This window comes from Theobroma cacao, chromosome 2 (assembly GCF_000208745.1).
Source record: "Theobroma cacao cultivar B97-61/B2 chromosome 2, Criollo_cocoa_genome_V2, whole genome shotgun sequence".
Taxonomy (NCBI): domain Eukaryota; kingdom Viridiplantae; phylum Streptophyta; class Magnoliopsida; order Malvales; family Malvaceae; genus Theobroma; species Theobroma cacao.
This window is the reverse complement of record NC_030851.1, coordinates 39,047,522-39,064,765: the sequence shown is the minus strand read 5'-3', so window position 1 is coordinate 39,064,765 and position 17,244 is coordinate 39,047,522. Positions and strand designations below refer to the sequence as shown.

General features: G+C 32.6%; 3 protein-coding genes across 3 annotated transcripts; all 3 read right to left on the bottom strand.

Moving 5' to 3' along the window:
- Positions 5,185-6,442, bottom strand: LOC18610181 (cytosolic sulfotransferase 12). Its single transcript, XM_018115088.1, has one exon. The coding sequence runs from the start codon at positions 6,292-6,294 to the stop codon at positions 5,299-5,301; it is 996 nt and encodes a 331-aa protein (XP_017970577.1). The 5' UTR covers positions 6,295-6,442; the 3' UTR covers positions 5,185-5,298.
- LOC18610179 (cytosolic sulfotransferase 5) lies at positions 8,491-10,020 on the bottom strand. Its single transcript, XM_007045701.2, has one exon. It carries the CDS (start codon positions 9,968-9,970, stop codon positions 8,783-8,785), a length of 1,188 nt encoding a protein of 395 aa, XP_007045763.2. The 5' UTR covers positions 9,971-10,020; the 3' UTR covers positions 8,491-8,782.
- Positions 14,302-17,210, bottom strand: LOC18610177 (translin-associated protein X). The gene is made up of 8 exons (XM_007045696.2): positions 17,074-17,210; positions 16,875-16,987; positions 16,249-16,328; positions 15,833-15,974; positions 15,606-15,755; positions 15,143-15,344; positions 14,786-14,888; positions 14,302-14,693 (listed from the first exon to the last, which is right to left on the bottom strand). The coding sequence occupies exons 1-7, from the start codon at positions 17,159-17,161 to the stop codon at positions 14,788-14,790; spliced, it is 876 nt and encodes a 291-aa protein (XP_007045758.2). The 5' UTR covers positions 17,162-17,210; the 3' UTR covers positions 14,302-14,693; positions 14,786-14,787.

The window sequence follows — 17,244 nt, the reverse complement described above, 5'->3', positions numbered from 1 at the left end:
ATTTACAAGATGTGACATTTTTTTCCTTTTTATAAATTGAAACTTTTTTTTTTTCATTTCAAAAGCTTTAAATTGAAGTGCATATATAAAATGAAACAATTGTTACGTTAAAAGATTTAAGTTAAAAATTTATATTTAATACACTATTAATTTATAATATTTATAAATCATTAATTAATTATAGTAACAATCTCGTGACTCTTTGACATTAATGCAGTAAAAAAAATATGTCAACATTTTAGATTTAGATTGGCAACATACTAACATTCCATAATATAATTTATTCAAAAAAAAATCTAACATTTGACTTTATAATTGATTCATGCTTTATTCGAATTCTCGGCTTTTTAAATATAAAAAATATAGAAAAAAGAGTCAAAATTTTAAATTTATTACATTCGGTGGTGGAGGTCGGTGGTCCCATAAAGTGAAGAGGGGTTTACAAGATGGAAAACGCGGCCATGTATTAAATGAAACGACAAGTAGGCCACGTTCTTTGGGTACAATGTCCAGAGTTTTGGAGTCGTACGGAGGAAAAGAACAAGGAGTGGTCCCAAAGGGCCGATCCCCGCAGTCTGCCATGAAATATGGTAATAGGGGCATTAGCCCAGAAGCCGTCTTGTCTAGGCATCCCCATCCCTTGACCACAACAGAAAGAGAAAGGGAGAGAAAAAGATGGCTTGTGCCCACGGCTGTGGAGCCAAAAACACAAGAGTGGGTGGAGCACAATGGCTCAATATCCCCATCTCCACAACTCATTTTGTTCAACGTTCTCTTGCTGAAAAGAAACAAAAGTTCATTAGTTGGGCCATATCATGGTAGAGAATTGGTCACCATGTTACTAAGAGAGCGTTTGAGGGTAAAAAGTTTATTAGAATATAACTTACGCTTAATGTTATAGACTATTTATTCATGATTTACTGTGTCCCAGCATCGATCCCTGTGTTTGGCATACCTTTTCCATATTTAATGGAGGTAGTATTTTGGGTGCAACTTCCAAGTTTTCAATTTAACAAGAATTTTTTTTTTGTTTTTATATTATTAGGTTTAGGGTTTACTATGTCTACGGTTGATAACCAAATGATCAATAAATAAAGTGGAACGGTTACTAAATTTATGAAAATATTATCAAAAGATAAAGGTGTATAATTAAAAAGACTTTTAACAACATTATTGAAAAAAAAACCCAAAAAATCAAATTTGCTATTGTGTGACTTCTCCTTCTATCGAGTTTCAACTCGCCTAGGTTGCATATACTACTAATAAAACATTAATTTGTTAAAAAATTCTGTTGAAATATTCTGACAAAATTAATTTTATTTCATATGGAGCCAATTCTTTTATGGAAAATTTTGTAGAAAAATTGGTTTTTTTGGACATAATTTTTCCATTAAAAATTTGTTCCCAAAAAAAATTATTTACAAACTTACTTTTTAATGAAAATTCTGTTGAAATTTTGAACTTACACTTTAAATGTTTTATTCACTAAAATAAAAGAACCAGTCCAAATTTTCCCATTAATGAATGAATTAAAAACCTCATTACACCGATCGTGATCCCAACGTTTACATGAACACCACTCAATGAGTACCACTCAGGGTCATGAAATTTACACGTCATGCCGCTTTAGACCGGAGAAAGGAACAACAGAGCCACGAGACGGCACATGCATATATAGCGATACAAACCAACAAGTCGATGGCATGCACGTACGAATAAAATACCACATCAAAAGTTTTCATTTCGTTGTTACCTACCTTTCTCAAAGACCCTAACTAACTGTAATTACCATCTACTTAGATGTGGTCGCACGTCATCATCGCCATGATCAACATGGAAAGAAGGTTCTTCTATCCTCCTCCCTTTCCCACCTGCCAAAGCCTGCCTGAAGTGATTTGTTGGTTGGGAGGTCGGTAGCATGAGATCTATGTCTTTAATTTTCATCTTTCTAAAACAACATCGTAGTACACAGTGACAAATTTAAAATTTTATATAAAAAATAATTAAAAAATAATCATATAAAATTAAAAATCAAGTCAATGATTCAATTCGGAATAAAAAACAATCATCGTGATATCTAGTTTAATCTAACATCAATTATTGTGGGCATAATTAGGGTTTCCAAAAGCAAACTGTTTCGGCCTTTGCGAGGCACAATTGTTTTAATTTTTGGTGGATTTTATCACGTGTGACAATGATTATTAATGATGGGTTGGTACCATCCAAATATATATGGTTGGTATTGCTATGCTTCAACAATATTATTTAACCCTAATTACTTAACAGGTTTATTATTATAAATTAATGAAAAGTAATAAAACTGGTTTTCTATATATACCACCTAATGATGGTAGAGAACTAAATTTCTTAGACCATGATTTACACATTCTAACACTCTAATTAATCATAATCTCTCTCGTATATAGTCTAACAAGTGCACACTCAACATTTAAAACTTTAAGTTACAATTAATAGTGGGTGACTTGAATTTTTATTTGAAGTGTCCATTAATTACACCAACATTCAATGGAAGATGGAATATCACAATTTCATCACGTTAATCTTATTCAAACACTCATCAAGACTACAAATCACGACCAATAAATGAATCAGGTTCACATTAGTATATTATGAGCTTACACTAAGTGTTAGCACGTGGTAATACTAATCGTACATCTTAAGATCAAGCATCGCATGTCCAATAATTTTTTGAATCCAATTTACTAACAATTAATGATTTTGAATCATTCCTTTCTCTTTTTTTCTTTTTTTGCAAAGACTCAATCTTTATGGTATGCATCAATTACATTCATATATATAGATGAATTAACAAATGAGGTATATCATCACCATTCGTATTGCCTGTCATGAAATGTTGCCAAATTGGTCATGGATATATATAGCTTGTAAAGATCTGTTATAAGTTCATATCAACAATGTAAAAGCCAACATTCTGGTAGCAGGGGAGGGGAGCATCCAGCTCCATACTGTTTTCGTGTCTTAAATAAACTAGTGAGGAAATGAACTTTAAATTATCTGGGTGACAAAGCCCATCAATGATGTAACAGGAGTCACTTTCTTGAAGCACAAAGCCTGACCCTAAGCCCACTAACATTCTTACAACTTTAGCAGGACTTTGGAACAGAGGTCATTTTGAGCTTATACATACCTTCAAAGTCCCTAATTGAAGACCAAACTTGAACTCTCTTTAAGGCTGAATTTTCACAAGGGCTTTCTTTCCAACAGCCCAAAGGCCTTGTATAATCTAATATACATATCCATACTATATATAAAAGTAGAATAATTTAATTACTGTTTAATTTTTTTTAATAGAGTCTTCAATTGAATGACAAGTTTCATTCAATTAGAACTCCTTTTTATTTTTTTGACATTTCGTTTTCTATTGAATTAATTTTTTTTACACCTTATGTCAAAATAAGTTGTTTTTTACATTTGAAGGTTTTTTTTTTTTGCTTTTTACTTTTATTTATTTTAATAAAAAATACTTAAAAACAATAATTTTTAACTTTTAATGCTTAGAAGATAGATTCATTTAATATTTATCAATTACAATTTAATATTATTTTTTATCTATATTCTCTTATTTTGCATGAACCTGAATCTATAGTATATAGATATCTCTTTTATACTTAAATGTTTAAATTTTAATAAATATCCATCCAATTCATTATATAAAAGTAGGATAATTGATTGGGTCAATTAATTGACATTTGTCATTCTTAATTAAATTAATTTTTTTTACACCTTATGTCAAAACTACATTGCTTTGAACATTTGAAGATTTTTTTTTCTTTTTTACTTTTATTTATTTTAGTAAAAAATATTTAAAAATAATAATTTCTAATTTTTAATGCTTATAAGATAGATTCATTTAATATTTATCAATTACAATTTAATATTATTTTTCGTCTATATTCTCTTATTCTGTATCTAGACATCTTTTTTATATATGAATGTTTAAATTCTAATAAACATCCATCCAATTCATTGAACAAAATAAAAAAATAAAAAATGTCTACTCATTTCTCAATATACATGGCACACAATCATCATTGAATAAATAAATCAATTGAATTTGATAACTTTTAGCCATTCATTTTATATATAAAAAACATATAATTCTAACCATTACTAATTATTTTATATTGATAGGATCTTTACATTATACTGTTATCTTATATTCTACAACTGTTTATTTTAATCTATTAATAGTATAAGTTATATACTTTCTCATTTCTTAATAGTTTATTATACATCTAATAATCTTTGATAGAATTATCGTTTGTTTTGGATAAATTCTGTTTTAAATAGGATAACTAATTGGATCAATTGGTTGTCATTCTCAATTGAATTAATTTTTTTTTACACCTTATGTCAAAGTTGCGTTGTTTTTTTACATTTGAAGGGTCTTTTTATTTTTATTTATTTTAGTAAAAAAAATACTTGAAAACAATAATTTTTAATTTTTAATATTTAGAATATAGATTCATTTAATATTTATCAATTGTAATTTAATATTATTTTTTATTTATATCCTCTTATTCTGCATGAACCTAAATCTATAGTATTTAGACATCTCTTTTATATATGAATGTTTAAATTTCAATAAATATTCATGCAATTCATTGAACAAAATAAAAAAGTCAATAAGGTTTATTCATTTCTTAATATACATAGCACATAGTCATTATTGAACAAATAAATCAATTAAATTTGACAATCTTTAGCCATTCAATTTATATACAAAAGATATATTATTATAAATTAGTAACTATTTTATATTGATAGGATCTTTATAATAAATGATTGTCTTATATTGTACAACTATTTATCTTAATCTGCTAATAGTACATGTTATATACTCTTTCATTTCTTAATATTCTACTGTTTTATAATCATATATGTAACTGTAAGTTTTTGGTAATTGAAACCAGAGTAAATAATTATTTTTAATTAATACTAGTTTATTTGTCCCTCTATCAGTAAAAATCAGACATTCATGCAATTAACTAATATAATATTGTTTTTTCTGCAAACTCTTTTAAATATACCAAATTGAAATCAATTCTAATATAATCAATATTTTCTGTGATCTTTTTTGTAGCATAACTATGGGCACCATCCTAGTATATATAATAAAGGGAATACAAAAATAAGTTGTCTTTTTATTTAAAATTGATTTAATAATTCATGCCATTTTTGCGAGATGATGACAATGGGATAGAGACGGATACCAGGCATGAACAAAGAAAAGGCAGATTATAATAGATAGCTAGCCTAAAATGACAATCCTGAACCACGCCACTTCTCTTCTGTAATCTGATCTAATTTCCGTATCATCTCCGGCGTGAGATGATTCTTCCAATCTCCAACCTCACCACGCCGGAAAAATACACTGGTGTCATGTCCGGACGATAGTTTCCCACTTTTATTCACTTCTAAATTGCTTAGAGTATCGAAACTACACAATTTCAGTATATCATCCACCACACCTTTGCTTTCTTCTTCCAGGGAAAGTGGGCACCCTATGAACTCAGCGATTCTCCTTAAATGGATTTCGGGATGCTCTTTCATTTCCTCATACTTCAAGAACAGTAACTTTTGAGGGTTTTCCAGGCTCTCTTTCCAATAGCCTAAAACATGGTCCCAAAAGGGTCCGTAAATATTCCCTCCTCTGCAGAACTTGTCCAAGGTCTCTTCAAGTGAATTGGTGCCCATTTCCTTAGGTATTACCGCGTTTGCGAACTGCCAAAAGGACACAAAATTATCCTTGGGGTTCCGACACAGATACACGAGCTTGCAAGCTGAGTTCTTCACAGACTCTGGCAGTGACACAAACGGTAAATGAGTTGCAATCAGCCTCGGAGAAGCGATAGTGGTGGAGGTATCATAGGCCTGGTAATCGATGCGTGGCTCAAGCTCCAAATAGCGGACAAGAGCATGAGGATTGTTCGTAACCAAAGGGTGATTTATAGGGTCAGGATATTTCCTTCGGTTCACCAAGGCAAACACGATCGCCTTCAACCAAGTCGTGCCGGACTTGGGAGTAGTGGTAAGGAAGATGTCACTATCTTGAGCTTGAAAGTTCTTTTGGCAAGTGAGAATCGTGGACAAAATCTTGCTTGAGTGCCAGAAACCTTGAAATTGATAGAGAGGAGGTCCAATCCAACCTTTTTCGGTGGGCAGTGACGATATTAACTCCTTGCATTCTTCAGTGAGTTCCTCTTCTTGCAGGTACTTGGGAAGAGAAAGACCAGTTTGAGGTGTTTCCATGGCAGTGAGAGCTTGAGAATCAGAAGGTTATTGACTATAATGATTCTAGGCAGGAAGATTTTCAACACTATAGTATAATTACAAATATGATTTATAGAACAACTTTCCAATAAAATACTAGCATTCTTTGGAAGCTGTTTTCTTGTCTACATGTGCGCATAAAGGGGTAAACACTTTAGCGTATGTATTAAATAAAATAATGCATGTATTATATTTTTATTAAATTTTTTCATCATTGTTGTTACTAATAATGGAGCAGGTGAACCTCTATTTTGTCTTTGATTCTTAAGAGTTTTTCTCTAAATAAAGGAGTAGGTATACCTATGTTTAGTTTTTTATTCTTAAGAGTTTAACTCTAAATAAAGGAGCAGGTGTATCTATGTTTTGTCTTTGATTCTTCCAGCGGCTGGCAAATACGTTCTTTGTAGTTAATAAGTCTGGTTTTTTTTTTTTACATACAATAAAAGTTCCAGATTAATAAGTTATTCAATTTTTTGATCAAAATGAAGTGTGATGTATCTTTCAAATATGGTTTATTTGAAATCCACGTTAATAAGAAGACATGGGTGAAATTCTGAAATTTTGCAGAACCAAAGACCATTTACCACACAAACTTAAAAAATTCAGTTAATTCCATATGTGTACGTACTAAAAAAAAAACCCAAAAAATAAAATTTGTTATTCTGTGGCTTCTCCTTCTATCGAGTTTCAACTCAACTACGTTGCATATACCACATATAAAACATTAATTTTTAAAAAATTTTGTCGAAATATTCGGACAAAATTAATTTTACTTCATATGGAGCCAATTTTTTTATGGAAAATTTTGTAGAAAAAGTGGTTATTTTCAACATAATTTTTCTGTTAAAAAGTTGATCAAAAAAATTATTTACAAACTTACTTTTTAATGAAAAAATTCGTTGAAATTTTAAACTTACACATTAAATGTTTTATTCACTAAAATAAAAGAACCAGTCCAAATTTTCCCATTAATGAATGAATTAAAAACCTCATTACACCGATCATGATCCCAACGTTTACATAAACACCACTCAATGAGTATCACTGAGGGTCATGAAATTTGCACGTCATGCCACTTTATACCAGAGAAAAGAACAACCGAGCCAGGTGACGGCACATGCATATACAGCGATGCCCACCAACAAGTCGATGGCATGCACGTACGAATAAAATACCACATCAAAAGTTTTCATTTCGTTGTTACCTACCTTTCTCAAAGACCCTAACTAACTGTAATTACTATCTACTTAGATGTTGTCGCATGTCATCATCGCCATGATCAACATGGAAAGAAGGTTCTTCTATCTTCCTCCCTTTCCCACCTGCCAAAGCCTGGCTGTAGTGATATGTTGGTTGGGAGGTCGGTATCATGAGATCTATGCCTTTGATTTTTATCTTTCTAAAGCAACATCGAATGTGGTATACAGCGACGGATTTAAAAATTTACATAAAAGATGATTAAAAAGTAATCATATAAAATTAAAAATCAAATCAATGATTCAATTCAAAATAAAAAATAATTATCGTGATATATAATTTAATTTAACATCAATTATTGTGGGCATAATTAGGGTTTCCAATAGCAAGTTGTTTCGGCCTTTGGGAGGTACAATTGTTTTATTTTTTGGTGGATTTTATCACGTGTGTCAATGATTATCAATGATGGGTTGGTACCATCCAAATATATATGGTTGGAATTGTTGTGCTTCAAAAATATTATTTAACCCTAATTAATTAACTGGTTCATTATTATAAATTAATGAAAAGTAATAAAACTGGTTTTCTATATATACCACCCAATGATGATAGAGAACTTAATTACTTAGACCATGATTTACACATTCTAACACTCTAATTAATCATAATCTCTCTCATTTATAGTCTAATTAATCATAACCTCTATTTTGTCTTTGATTCTTAAGAGTTTTACTCTAAATAAAGGAGTAGGTATACCTATGTTTTGTATTTCATTCTTAAGAGTTTTACTCAACGTTAATAAGAAGAAATGGGTGAAATTTTGAAATTCCGACCAAAGACCATTTACTATGCAAACTTAAAAAAAAAAATCAGCTAATTCCATATGTGTACGTACCCAAAAAAAAAAAAAAACAGTTTGAGACCTAAAGGTTTCACCGTCTTCTTTGTCATTGGCCATCGCATGGGTTACATGAGGACTTGAAATAGACAATTTGAGTAGATGTTTACTAGGTTATTCAAAGTACATATGGCCAATGATCCACTCATACTTGAGCACACAGAAAAACTTCAACTACTACTATTAGAATAAACAAACCATATGGTTCTTTTGCACAGACATTTGAGCAAATCAACACACGTTTTTGTCATGAAAGAAATGTTGCACAGAGGATCATGGAGGTCAATTTTGAAGAACTGACCCCAAGACACTATTGAAAACCCAAGTACTTTAGATTAATAAAAACACAATCAGGCGAGCTAGGTGGGAGACCTAAAAGATTAACCCAGAGTCGTGCAACTTGTCTTGAGTAATTTGGTCTAGCTTTTCCATCATCTGAGGGGTCAAATGATTCTTAGCATCTCCAACCTCACCTCGGCGGAAAAATGCCTTGTACTCCTCACCGGAGACTAACTTTCCAGTTTTGTTCACCTCCAAATTGCTCAAAGTATCAAAGCTACATAACTTCAGTATCTCATCCACCACGCCATTAGTCTCTTCTTGCGCGGAAAATGGGCATCCCAGGAACTGAGCCAGTCTCACCAACTGAACTTTCGGCTGCTCTTTTATTTCCTCATACTTCAAGAACAAGACCCTTTCAGGCTTTTTCAAGCTTTCTTTCCAATACTCCAAAACATGGTCCCAAAAGGGCCCGTACAGGCACACGCCTCTGCAGAACTTATCGAAGGTCTCTTCTAGGGAATTTTCACCCATATCCTTGGTTCTCAGCTTGTTCGTGAAGTGCCAAAGTGATACGAAAGTATCCTTTGGATTCCTACACAAATACACAAGCTTGCAAGCCGAGTTCTTAACCGAGTCTGGCAATGACACAAGGGGTAAGTGAGTTCCAAATAGCCTTGGAGAAGTAAATGTCGTAAAGTCAGCAACCCGGTTATCAATGTAGAGCTCAAGCTCCAAAAATGGCACAAGGACGTGAGGGTTCTCTGCCAGTAAAGGGTGTTTAACTTCAGGGTTAGGATATTGGACTCTATTCATCAACGCAAAAACAATGGCCTTCAACCAGGTTGTTCCTGATTTGGGCGTGGTAACAAGAAGGATATCAGTATCCTGAGCTTGAAATTGGTTTTGGCATGTCAGGACCGCTAGTAACTGACGGGTAGTGTGCCAAAAACCTTGATATTGATGGAGGTGATTTGCAACCCAACCTTTCTCAGTTGGTAGTGAGGCTATAAGCTGCCTGCGTTCTTGGGTTAGACATTCTTCTTGCAGGAATTTGGGAAGAGAAACAGGAGGTAGATCAGTGGGTAATGGACAAGGATCCAGGTTAAGTACAGCGGGCATGGTTATGGCTTCACTGGCTTGAGTGTGGCAATCCTTTTCAGTTGGTGATAAGGATGTTAGCTGCCTGCATTGTTGCTGGCGGCCCTCCTGTTCAACGTATTTTGGAAGAGAAACAGGAGGCAGATCAGTAGGAAGTGGACAAGATTCAGTGATAGGCATGGTTTCTTGCCCAATTCACTTAAGTTGGCGACTCGCAAGTGTTGGGCAGATTGTTATATACAGAAAGGTTTTCTCCACTTTGAGCATCGGACAAAACTTTGAAACAGTACTCTTTTAATAACAAAAGAAACCACGTGGGAATAATTGAAGTGGTAATTAAAGTGAGTGGGGGATTAGGCCACAAATTTTACCTTTTTAGGGGTAATGAATTATTATTATTATTATGTATACAAATATATACACACAGGCAAGACTCAATGAGTCTCCAAGTACATGTCAGGTTATGAATTCTATATACTATTACTGAATCAAACATTGATATTAATTACTTGTTGCACCGTATCTTGCTAATTGAGTCAAGGTAACTAATTTTATAGATACTCAATCAAGTCTTGTTTCTCACAGGTTTCAGGTTTTTGAATCCTTGGCCCCTATACTATTTTGTTGATGCCTACTGGCGCCTGCATCTTGCTCCGCTTGTGATTGCTTGATGACCACCTGGTTGCTTGCTGCTATTGGTACTGTTTTATTAGCCTGGTTCCAACATGCTCGGCCTTTCCTATCGTGTGATGCCTACTGAAGCCCTTCACCTTTGCTTTGTTTTGTGATTACTTGATGCTTGCCACTATTTGTACTTTGTTTTGCTTGCACTAGGTTGTGCTATTTTTCAGCTGTTTGTACTCCTGCTTTCTATGCCAGCCCTCCGCTCCTTTACTAGGGGGTTTCCGAATGTCCACTCACTGATTCCAGACCATTGCTTGGATTAGATCATCGATTCCCTGCCTTATTAATGTACCCTGTTAAGGTATCCTGTTTGTGTAATTTGTTAACGATGACTGGTCTTTGAGCAGTGTTGCTCCGACTCCGCCCCTCTCATGGCTGAACTCTTTTGTACATTCTATGATTATCTCCTTATTAATAAATAAATTTAAAAATTAAAAACACTTAAAAATAAATATTTATAATTCTAAAAATATTTCTTTTAAAAATTTTTTAAATTTTTATTTTACAATTTTACAAGATGTATGTCGTGAATAAACCATAAGTATAAATATTTTGTGATTAATTTTTGATATACTGACTGCATATATTTTAATATACAGAAAGAAGAAAGAAAGGGAGGGAGGGTGTGGAAACTTTTTTATTTTGTATATTTTTATTATTTTATTTAAATTTTTAAATTATTAAGTCCATTTATATGAATCCATAAGCACCATATGTTGCTTTCTTTTTTATTTTTTTTCGTTTTAATTACTATCCAAAAAGAAAAAAGAAAAGAAATGCAGTTTATGAACTAAACTTGTGTTGTCATTCCCTTCAAAAGACAACTTTCACAATTTTGCTTTTTAACTTTTCAAATTAAAAAGTGAAATAAAATTTAGGGATACAAACAAAATAATAAGTGTAAAAATTGAAATTTTAAAACATTTCCAAATTGCAAAAAAATATAATTTTATTTTATTCGATTTCATCATTTTTAGTCGATTTTAATTTTTACAAGCAATAATTTTTAGATAAAGTATGAATTTTCCTTTACCATGTTGCATATCACATTCTTTTTATTTTCAAAAAAAAAAAATGTAGAGAGCAAAAAGTTGCAATCCCAACATAAAAGATGTTTTTTGACTTTACAAAAGATTGAAGAAGATAACACAAGGTGGAAAGAAACATGTGATTATGAAAGGTGGCCTTCAACTTGCTTTGCTCTGGTGACATTACCACAAGCTATATACATTTTATACATTTGACCCCAAACTTTTAGAAATTCCAAAACGACCACTAATCATGATTTTTTTTTTCTTTTGAGATGAGATTCTTTAAAAAAAAAATGAATGAAATGGTTTAAATATGAAAATGAAAAAAATAAAACGTGATGATAATAAGTATAAATAATAATATAAACATTAAAAAGTAAGGATTTAATGCTAATTTCACATTTGAATGATCAATTTTATCTTTTGTGGCATATTTTATTTATGTTACCTACTTATCATAGTCTATAGGTTGAGGACCAATACTGATATGTTGGGAAAAATAATAGCTAGTCCTTCCATTGTATCTTTCTTCTTTGTTAACTGTATGCTAGATTTGGATATTGATAAACAATTAAGATTGCGCTTGATGCTTTATAATGTAATCACATTATGGAGAACATGATTATAGAAAACATAATTGCAAAGAATGTAATTGTTTATAATATAACATTGCAATATTTGGTATATTAAGAAAAGTGTGATTAAAATATTAAAAAAATAACATTACAGTATTTAGTTTAGAAGCATTTTACTGAAAATGTAACATTAATTTTCAAAACTATCCCTATGTATCAAAATGAAAGTTTAGTAGACTTGTATTTTTTTCACTGTAAATTTTTATATGATATCATCTTTTAAATAAATTTTCTAACAAATAACCAAGCATCAAGCAAAATCATGTTAATATTAATTAAAAAATAACTTTTTATTTGTTTGTAGTTTTGAAAATTTTAAAATATATTGTTGTTATTATTTTGAAATATTCCTAAAACATTAAAAATGAAAAAAAATCTTTTTAGAAAAAAATTAAAAAGAAATAAAAGACCAAAAGAGATTTTTGAAAAAAAGAAATCGAAAGTAAAAAAAAGAAATATTTTTTTATTTTGAAAAGTTTATTAAAAATTATAGAGAGGAAATAATTTTTATAATTTTAAAAAACTATGAATATATTCTATTTTGTCAAAAATTCTAAACATTTTTTTGTTTTATGGATTTCCTAATCTTTTATAATATCTATTTTTTTATCAACCTAGTATTTTTTTTTAATAATTAAAAATCATTTTTTTGATTTTTTTAAAAATTATTTTTTGATTTTATAAAAAGTAAAAAATCATTTTTATGTTTTTCAAAATGTATAGATTTTTGTTTTCAAAATTTTAAAAATATATCTAATTTTTTAAATTTTTTTTAAAATGATAAAAATTAAGTTTTAGAATTTTATTGATTAAAGAAGGATACAAATATCAAATCTAGTTTAATAACATTATAGAGTATGTTGTAATATGAAAGTATATTAGTTTTTCAATACAATCACACTATATCTAATTCACTGTAATATAATTCTATTACAATCTTATATTACGTTATTTTTTTAAAAATAAACGTTATGACGTAATTTAATTAGACACTGATGCAAATATATAGTATCAAATTCCACCTAAGAGAATATAAGCAGGGAAAAAGGAACCACTTTACAGCTTGGGTCTTTCTGCTTTGACGAGCGCACTGAGGGGTGATTATTACGGCCTGCTCCAATAAGGATAAGCTTGGGTTCCACTTTTGAACCATTTGTAGTTGTCGCTGTTAAACCCAAACAGCGTTTTTCCTTCCAGCTCTATGGATTCCCTTCTACTTTGATTGGAAACTGAGCACTATTGTAATTGTATGAGCCAGAACGTTGGAATCTAGCTCCTAGAATAAGACCTGACAAAGTGTTAAAGCTAGCATATTCTGATGCATATATCACATCAACTAGTGTTCCACTTAGCAAGCCAGCCAGCATCATTCCTCTGCAGCATCTCATCGATCGCTGTCAAAGATCAATATCTATCCCTTCTTCTGTGAGAATGGGAAATGTTTAAAAGGGTATTTCAGCATGTATGGAGGAGAGGCTTCTTTGGCATGTACCTGCAGAAAAATCTGAGCTGGTTGCTGCGCTTGCTTGCATGTCAGCACTAACCCTGGACCAGCGTGAGCTGTTGCCTTTGACGAAAAGCGGCACTCACGTTTTTATACTTTGTGAGAGATTCACGTTGTGGTGGCTCGCATGGCCTCTCATTGTTGGAGTTGGGGAAGTGCCTCGCTGCTTCCAAGACGTCATGTTGAAATCTATCAAGCAATCTGAACAGTGCCTTGGCATGATTGCGGCAGATGAAGCTGTCACACAATTAGCCATGGACGCATCTTTTGATGTTAAGCTAAGTCATATCATTATCAATAAGGGCTGTGGTAAAATGATCTCGAATATTGATTAGAATAACAAAAATAAACTCAAATTATATTTATCTTATGATTATCATCTAATCATCGGGTTTGATATTTATGACAATATTCTCACCTCATATTCTGTGATTGACAATTAATACGAGAATTTTTAATAATATTAAATAAATATATGCTATATATTCTTTGAATACTAAACCTTAGCAAAGGACCTTATTAGGAAACTTATTAGCAAAATCCTAAACAAGCTTGCTCCTTGGAATTCAACGCTCTCATTGCCCTATAGAAGCTTTCCTTCATTTCACGACAATTAGGATTGGAAACAAAAGGAAAAAAAAGGGTAGAGACAGAGAATTAATTAATCAAAGCAAAGATAGAAAAATATTGATTAGAGGAAGATGAAATGTAATCCATACATTGAAAAGTCTTGATTTAATATCAAATGTATCAAAATCCTAATTGGTCCTTGTGTCAAGACTAAGCTACATTATGGACTTCCCACCAACTAAAATTAGCAGATTGAAGATGGTGATGTCATATCGATGCTGCCGAACAGACCGTTTATGAATTCTTTCCCCAGGAAGCATTAGCAGAGCCTAGGCTGCAAGGTAATTATATGCAGATTTAACAGAGTGCAGTGTACGGCAAAGCATCAGCCTTAAAGATCTTTGGCCTGATAGAAACAGTTCCTGAAGTGCTCCATAGTCTTTGCATCTAGAGCAAGAAACTTATCCTCCAGCCAAGAACTGTAGTGAAGGGAATTCATGAGATTAACAGTATGCCACATGTTGGGAAAAACAAAGAGCAGGAAGAAGAGGCTAAGAGAAGCAGAAGTTACTTTCATAATTCCACTTCAGACACCCCCAATAAGAAGGAACTTGGATCGCCGGTTCCTAGAAGCGGAATGTACTCTGATCCTCTCACACGGACACTAAAGCACGCTGCAGTAACAACTCAAATAAGGGATCCAGCAAAAGAACACAAAAATTATCATGTGCATACAAGTTCTGGATGGAGGAGTTTTCAACTCTTTTAAGATCTTTAGAAATTAAACATACACATAAAAACAAGAAACACATGTAATTCCTGGCATAAAATAGAGTATAACTGTGTAAATTATTCATTAGTCTAATAAAGAAATCTTTTATGATACAATACATGATGATTTTGGGCAAGAAAACCAACATCAAATTACCATTCTCTATTTTCACTACACTTTGGAGCATTGTAACCATCTTTGTCTCCATATCAGAACTATCATCCATAAGTGGGACGACAAGAGTCAATTCCCTGTAAATATCACGAACAAACCGGCATATCCTCTCAGCAAATTCAACTTCACCATCAGATATTCGACCAATTGCTAACCGCATCAGCTCTCCTGTCAAATCTGCAAGCTGTAAAAGAAGAGTAAACAAACAGCCCTTCCATCATACATGCACATCTATGTCTGTTTGGTTGGATGTGTCACACTTTTGTGAGTATGCATGTAACCTTCGGAATATCTAGTCCAGTAATTTAGAAGCTGGAATTAAGTAGGCACTACTTTAACAGAAGATACAGTGATATATGACCATATTTGCCTCAATTGTTTTCATCAGCCTGTGCCTTCGTAATGCAGATACGATAAGTAAAATAGCATAAATTCAGGCAGCTACCCCTAAGAGATAGTCAAGGAGATTAATTTGCAAAGGCTCAAGAGATGGATCACTAAGTGGTAATAAACTAGCATTTATCTCATCAAGATTCAAAAGATTTCCGGTTTGGCAGAATTTGAAGAATGTTGCAGCTTCAACATACTCTTGTACCTGCAAAGACACAAGCATAATAAGTCAACTCACTAGTTTCTGTTCAACATTAAAGTATAAGGAGAAAAAGATGCCACCCCGGGAGAGTATGCTCGCCGTAGCTTCCAAAAATCAGTCCCTTGCAACTCTTTCACCAGTCGGAATATATGCAGATCTCTCACAGCTGCCAGATCCTTATCTGCCTTTTCCAAAACTTCCTCTCTGTTGTTTTTACTAATTCTGTCATAAAGCATATTGTAGTTCAGAAGTATAACCAATGCAAAGTACATATCAATATGTACCAAATAAAAAACAGTTCATTTCTTGTGAAGAAGCAAACTCATAATGACAGGGAAAATAGATATTAAATAACAGCAAGTGGAACAATGAATTTCAATTGACTAATTGCATTCTGAACCATACAAATAGGCAGCTTGCAAGAGAAAATATTATTATAGCATTAAAATCTTAGCCAAAAGATAAATGAGGGTAACCAAATAAATTTCAATATTACCTGTGCACCTGAAATATGACTTTTTTACTATTCATAGTCACATCACGACTGGCTTTTACCACCCTTTCCCGTTTTTCATTCTACAAACATGATTGAGGTTTGATTAGTCATTGCACAAAAGCATCTTCAGCAATGAAACAAATTCATGTAGAAAACCACATGATGCAAGGGAACTTTACAGCTTATACTAAGCGTTAGAAATTTGAGCTCTTTGGAGAACATATCCACATTGCATGTATCCAACTTCCCAACAAACTCAACTCTAATTCACTTGCTCAAATATCTCGACCCCGAAGCTTCACTGCCAGAACAAAGAGGCCTAGAAACGATTTTAAATCCATAATCAAAGTACTTATCCATTATTTCCTATAACAACCATTTCCTCCAACTTTGTCCCCATGGAAATGAGGGCTTTAAGCTTTTAAAGTTGGTGTTTTAAGGTTTTCAAGGTCAGCTGCTTCTCTTGGTATAAATAATCTCTAAGTTCTAGCTCACGACCCTAAATTTTCCAAAAACTCTAAATTTCTATCTACATATTTTCAGGGTAGTCAAGAGACCCAAGTTAGGGAATGCGAAATGAAGATGAAAAGTGGTGAAAAGAGAAAGAGAAAAGAAAGGAAACTCACAAGGGCATTGAGGTAATCCGCGTAGGTAGAAAAGGCGTCCTTGATGGAGGAATGGGTGCTCATTGTCCTTGCTAGTTTCGTTGACCTCTGCAACGGCAAAGCGGGATCAGCAGCTGTTCGATGTCGGAGGGTCAAGAAAGAATTAGCCAGCAATGATAAACAAACAAACAGAAAAAGGGTTCAGGGTTTGAGTGATTACCAGGAGGGAGGCGGCGGGGTTTGAACTTGGGAGCCATCAGCCACGACACAGATATCCTGCGGAATAATGCTGCCGAGGAATTCAACATCTGTTCTCGTTGCCACCTATACCTATGTCTGCGCCCCCTTTTTCCCACAATTTTCATTTTCTATTTTATTTATTTTGCAAATT